Here is a 6,963-nt window from a genome sequence, read left to right as displayed (position 1 = left end):
GTTTGATTGCGAAATTGCAAACTTTTAATTTTCCAATTTTCCTAAACAAAATTTTGAAAAATTATCTTACTGATCGAACTCTGCAGGTTGTCTATCAGAATTCAAAATATGATAGATTTCCTGTCAGAGCAGGTGTACCTCAAGGTTCAGTCTTGGGTCCAGTCCTGTACAACATATTCACTTCAGATCTTCCTGATTTGCCTCCAGGATGCACAAAGTCATTGTTCTGCGATGACACAAGCATTTCCGTAAAAGGAAAAAGTCTTCGTGTCATATGCAGTCGATTGCAGAAAAGTTTAGATATTTTTTCTTCCTACTTGCAAAAGTGGAAAATCTCTCCCAATGCTTCTAAAACTCAAATGATAATTTTTCCGCATAAGCCTAGGGCTTCTTTCCTCAAGCCAAACAATAATCACGTTGTCAAGATGAATGGGGTTATTTTAAGTTGGTCCTACAAGGTTAAGTACTTGGGACTAATTTATGATAAAAAACTTATTTTCAAAGAGCACATTGAGAGTATACAAGCCAATTGCATCAAATATACGAGATGTTTATATCCTCTCATTAACAGGAATTCTAAACTTTGTTTAAAGAATAAACTTTTGATTTACAAACAAATCTTTAAACCAGCAATGCTTTATGCTGTACCGATCTGGTCAAGTTGCTGTTCAACAAGGAAGAAAACGCTCCAAATGATTCAGAATAAAATTCTGAAAATGATTTTGAAGCGTCCTCCTTGGTTTGGTACACTCGAATTACATAGACTTACTGGTGTTGAACCATTAGAAGCTATGTCAAATAAAATTACTAACAATTTTCGACAAAAATCGTTGCAATCCTCAATTGCTACGATAAGCTCTCTTTATAGCCAATAAGTTAGCAATTAAGTTAGTTGTAAGTTTACTTCCCCTTTTCTGACAAGTAGGTTTAAATCCCTACGAATGATAAGTCCTAAATGCGAAAGCAAACAAATCCCAACAATTAAAATTACAAATTTCTAACAGTGTTGAGAAGTCACCATTTGTGATTGGACACACATACTCATTATTTACTAATATTTATCATAAATACTTAAGCTACTAACAAATCCCCCCTTAAAATATATATATATATATATATATATATATATATATATATATATATATATATATATATATATATATATATATATATATATATATATATATATATGTATATATATATATATATATATATATATATATATATAGCAGCATGATTTGGTTGAAAATATTCCGATCTATTTCAGCAGCCTTCAAACCCTTTTTGTCAAAAAGAATACGCTTCATATTGTTTGGGAACTTTCATGATCACGATGGTAACAGCATTTCGATCTATAACCTCGGGAATTATTATTTGCAGTATATACATTGCTGTTTATCTGAAAAATATATAAATTAAAACATTTACTATTGAAAAAACCGTATTTTTTCATAGTGTATGCTTTTCCCAGGTCCAGAAAACAACTTACTACAATTCGTCTATATTATTATAGATGACAGTTTGTAAGATGCAATAAACCATCGATTTCACTTACTAAAATGACTAAAACATTCACGACCTTTGAAAAATAACACCGTCAAGTCGAAAACAAAAACTAAGATTCATCAAAATCAGAAAATGTTTTTTCCAGATTTCAATCATTTCAGGACGATTTCACGTGGAACAGCTGTATAATAGATGTCGCAATGACACTACTTCTCATTTGATGAGACAATTTGCAGAGTATTTGGTCGAAGTTAGCGCGATTGTCCTTTTTCCCTTTCATCCCTTCGACAATTGTGCCTTTCAGTGCATATCTTAGGATTCACAGCATCCCCCATAAACACCGCTCAGAGAAATCGCTGCGAATACGGACGGGATCAAGACGAACTTCTCTGCGATCCATACACCACCCACATGGAGATGGGTGTTTTACTCACTCTCGCGGTCCAGAGTAAATCTTTATAAACGACACGATCACGGCGTCGACGTCGCACTCAGTTACTCCCTGTTGCACCGTGAAGATCACATCTTGAATCGTGTGTGCGTGTTTAATTTCGTACCACCCATCCTCCTCCGTTGCCGCGCGTTCGTACCTCGAGTCAACTTCCCGTTTCGGAAATAAAGTGTAAGAAGATTGAAGCAAAAAAAAATAACACTAAGTACAACACACCTGAAGTTATTTTGTGCAATTACCAATCTATGTGACAGCGATCGATAGCGTCTGGCCGGGCCATTCAAGCCGGCAGGCGGGTAATTAAATGTTAATTAAACTGCCGCCGAAAAAGGACTTTGCCTCTATCTAGGGTTGGCGAATTATATCGGTTAATTGTGGAAATTTGCAATTTTTGAGCATGATTCGGTGTTGCATTATTCATCCATCTAGTCTAGAAAGATCTCGCTTAGGCTGAGAGAAATGAAAAAACAGTGTATTAAAAATAGATGGGAAAATTTTTGACGCGCAAGCGACCCACTGCCACTTTATTCTGGTGGTTTCCTCGTGCGTGGGAGCAAATTTTGGAAAGATTTATCATCCCATTTTGCGGTACGGCCGGCTGGAGAATGCACATAACTGCGAGTGTTGGCTATTTTTAGATTACCGAATAATTGTCCCTGAAGTGATCGTTCATCATCGTTGTGTGCTTTTCCCCTCGACAGGTTGAAATTGTGTAGAAATGGGTAAAACTCCAGCCATTGGAATCGACCTGGGAACAACGTACAGCTGCGTTGGAGTCTGGCAGCATGGCAAGGTGGAAATTATTGCCAATGATCAGGGCAATCGAACCACACCGTCGTACGTTGCCTTCAATGACACCGAACGGCTGATCGGCGATGCAGCTAAGAATCAGGTGAGTCAACCTTTAAAAGGGAGGCGCTGCCAGTGCCGGATTTGATTTGCAATTCATGAACCTCTACGCTTTGCTTGTGTTTATCGTTGAAAACCGATCAGTCTAATCAAATAGGACAGATGTTGCTCGCCAAACATTAACACTGAATATGTTTAATTCGTTACCATCCCGAGAGAACGAAAGCGGTTATGGGAATGGAACACAAGCAAGCGCGCGCACAAAATTAGCCCGTTGACAGCATGTTTCAGCTTTGCCCCGCACAGCAGGAATCCAAGCATGCGACAAAGACGATATCCATGGAAATCAATTGTCATGCCATAAAAGGCTTACTGCGTCAGCGCAGCCATTCAGTTTGTGAGACAAGCGAAAAAACATATGCTTCTCAAATTAAGCTATCCAAACAAACAAATCTGTCGGATACGTGTGGACCACTTTGTTGCATGTACCCTTGTACAGCACGTCGGTCGCCTCATAAAGTAAAAAAACGATGTGTGAGTCTGTCACGTGTCAGTTTGCACCCTCGATTACAACTGTCGTTGTTGCTATAAAGATGCTCCCAATTTCCCAGTTTCCTCGTCTTAATAGGGCCCCTAACCGAATTTCAACAACTTGATCAAACCTCGGGCACTTTCATGTGCACAGTGACGATAGCACAGCGCTCATCGTATGTTTTTCTTTTTTGTGCTTTTGTTTATTATTTTTATCTTTAATCTTTCATTTCTTATAAATCATGACCGTCAGCTACTTGAACATTTGTTGCATTTAAGTCTCACGGATATGCTAGCTTAGGCCATTGAAATTTCATAAGATTCACAAGAATTAATTTTTAAAAAGCACAATTTCTTTCAAGACATCAGTTTCAAGTCCCATTCCTCGTCGAACACTCGACAGAAACGGACGTGCAAAGTGGTCGTTCTATTACAATCCGGTCCGTGTGTACGAACAGCCAAACAAAAGAGTGTATTATTCGCGCTAAAGGCCAACTAGATTGTGAGTTGTGTCGCTACGTTCTGTACCCGGCTCGCAACTTTGGCTGTATTGGTGCAAAATACCAGCTGCAGTTTTGATCTGTGCACAGAGAATAGATCTTTCGAGTTCAAGGCCATCAGTTGACAGTCGAGTCGTGTCGCTGTGCTGAGTGATCTCACACCCGGCTCACCGCTGGTGGCTGTATTGGTGCTGCTGTACTGGTGCTGCTGGCTGCTTTGGGTGCAGCTTCAAACGATCGGACAACCACTGCTGGAAGGAAGAAGTAAATAGGTACGTGTTCTTGTCGGCGCTAGTGCGCTAGTGCGCTACATTTAGCGCGATGGATATAGATCCCTCGCCTCCCGTGCTACCATCCCCGAACCCCCCTGACCCTGACCCTTCTGTTACCCCCTCCCCTGTTTATTCTCCAGTCCCCCCTTGCCCCAGGCTTTACCCGGACGGATCTCAACAGGGCAGCTATACTGTTTATTTTCGTCCAAAGGCAGGAGTGAATTCAAAGCGATTAAACATTCTGCAAATTTCTAAAGACCTGACGAAAGGGTACAAGGCCGTGACCGAAATTTCCAAGGTCCGACCTAACAAGCTCCGTGTCGTGGTCAGTGATCTGGCACAGGCCAATGCTATCGCTTGCTCTGAGCTCTTCACACGCGAGTATCGCGTTTGCATACCCGCACGAGACGTGGAGATCGACGGTGTCATAACCGATTCGAGTCTGTCTGTCGAGTGTATCCTAAAAAGCGCAACTGGTTGCTTCAAAAATACTGTAACACAGGCGAAGATTTTGGATTGTAAGCAATTGCGGTCCATGTCTCTCTTCGGCGGTAAAAAAGTTTACACTCCGTCAGACTCGTTTCGCGTTACGTTTGCCGGATCTGCACTCCCTAGCCACGTCTCGATCGACCGGGTTCGTCTGCCTGTGCGATTGTATGTACCCCGTGTTATGAATTGCACCAATTGCAAGCAGTTAGGCCATACAGCCGCCTACTGCTGCAATAAGGCACGATGTAGCAAGTGTGGGGAGACTCATGCGGAAGATTCTTGCAGTGTTAATGCTGAAAAATGTATTCACTGTGGGGAAAACCAGCATGAGCTTACCACATGCCCGGTGTACATGCAGCGCAGAGATAAAATCAAGCGGTCACTTAAGGAGCGTTCAGAGCGTTCTTACGCTGAGATGCTGAAGAAGACCGTGACCACTTCTACCATAACATCGAACCCCTTTGATCTGTTGTCCTCTGATGAAACCGATTCTGACGATTCATCAGCGGGAACATCTTATGCCAATCCTGGGGAGTCTAGGAAGAGGAAAAATGTTTCTTCTCCTAAACTTCCCCGTAAAGGTCCTAAGATTTCCCAAAGTGTAATGAAAAGTACGAACAAACCAAACAGTGCTGCGGAAAAACCGAAGCAAACTCCTCCTGGGCTTGCAAATTTAAAGTCCCAGAAGGAGTTCTCAGCACTGCCAGGAACATCTAAAACCCCAGTTGTTCCTTTTGCACATCCAGTTGATGAAACAAACTCTGGATTAGTGAAATTTTCTGACATTGTGGACTGAATTTTTGAAAATTTCAATGTACCCGATCCAATTAAATTTTTTTTTACAGCATTCCTCCCAACAGTTAGATCATTTTTGAAGCAGTTGACTGCCCAATGGCCCCTCCTTGCAGCGATTGTATCCTTCGATGCCTAATTCAACTACTTATATGAAGGATTCTATCTCTGTCTTACAGTGGAATTGTAGAAGTATTTTACCAAAAATTGATTCGTTTAAAGTTTTGATAAATAAAAACAAATGCGATGCATTTTCCCTTTGTGAAACTTGGCTTACTTCAAATATTGATCTCAACTTCCATGATTTTAATATTATTCGCCTTGATCCCTAAAAGTACTCCTCCATATGGGGTGTATATGGAGGAGTACTTTTATGGATTAAAAAGTGCTATTCTTTCTATCGTATTAACCTCCCCTCGATTCCAGGCATCGAAGTTGTCACATGTCAAATGACAATACAAGGTAAAGAGCTTTGTATTGCCTCAATATATATTCCTCCCAGAGCACAGGTTGGGCAACGGCTGCTCTTTGATTTAATAGAACTTCTTCCCTCGCCACGTTTGATTTTGGGAGACTTCAACTCTCATGGTGTGGCTTGGGGTTCTCCTTACAATGATAACCGCTCCTCTTTAATCTATAACCTATGCGATGACTTCGACATGACTATTTTAAACAACGGTGAAATGACACGTATCCCGAAACCTCCAGCGCGCCCAAGCGCTTTGGATCTATCCTTATGTTCGACGTCGCTACGGTTGGATTGCACATGGAAGGTAATCCTCGATCCTCACGGTAGCGACCATCTGCCTATTCTTATTTCAATTACAAACGGGTCAACTCGCATGCGACCAATTGACATTCCGTATGACCTCACACGGAATGTCGATTGGAAGTTATACGAGGAAATTATTTCAAAAGCGGTCGAGTCGATTCAACATCATCCACCACTTGAAGAATACAACCTCCTCGCGGGCTTGATTCTCGACGCCGCGTTGCAAGCCCAAACGAAGAAATATCCCGGCGTAACGATCAAAGAACGGCCTCCCACTTCGTGGTGGGACCAAGAGTGCTCCGATGTCTACACGCAAAGATCCGACGCGTTTTTGGCCTTCCAGAAGGGAGGTATACCTGGCGACAATTTTCGGTATTCGGAGCTTGATACCAAGCTTAAAAGCCTGGCTAAAGCAAAGAAACGCGGATATTGGCGTCGGTTCGAGAACGAGACGTCGAGGGAGACATCGATGAGCACTCTTTGGAACACAGCCCGAAGAATGCGGAATCGCGTAACGGCCAACGAAAGCGAGGAGTCTTCAAGTCGGTGGATATTTGATTTTGCCAGGAAAGTATGTCCGGACTCTGTTCCTGAGCAAAACATTGTTCGCGATGCGTCTCCGGGCCACGACGCGATAGAATCACCTTTTACGATGGCAGAATTTTCAGTTGCCCTCCTGTCCTGTAACAATAACGCGCCTGGGTTAGATAGAATCAAATTCATTGTTGAAGAATCTACCCGGCAATGCCAAGAGGCGCTTGTTGAACTTGTTCAATAAGTTCCTGGAGCAAAACATTGTAC

General features: G+C 41.9%; 1 protein-coding gene across 1 annotated transcript in view; it reads left to right on the top strand.

Annotated features, from left to right (window-relative positions):
• Window positions 1-1,990: 1,990 nt before the first annotated feature.
• Window positions 1,991-6,963, top strand: part of LOC129717543 (heat shock 70 kDa protein cognate 2) — a 27,664-nt gene continuing 22,691 nt past the window's right edge. Inside the window, exons 1-2 of the mRNA XM_055667522.1 lie at window positions 1,991-2,128; window positions 2,659-2,849. Coding sequence (XP_055523497.1) covers window positions 2,676-2,849 — 174 coding nt within the window. The 5' untranslated portion in view covers window positions 1,991-2,128; window positions 2,659-2,675. The remainder of the gene's footprint in view (window positions 2,129-2,658; window positions 2,850-6,963) is intronic.

The sequence above is a fragment of the Wyeomyia smithii genome, chromosome 1, assembly GCF_029784165.1.
Source record: "Wyeomyia smithii strain HCP4-BCI-WySm-NY-G18 chromosome 1, ASM2978416v1, whole genome shotgun sequence".
NCBI lineage: Eukaryota > Metazoa > Arthropoda > Insecta > Diptera > Culicidae > Wyeomyia > Wyeomyia smithii.
The sequence above is the reverse complement of the archived record's forward strand: the minus strand, read 5'-3'. Positions and strand labels throughout refer to the sequence as shown.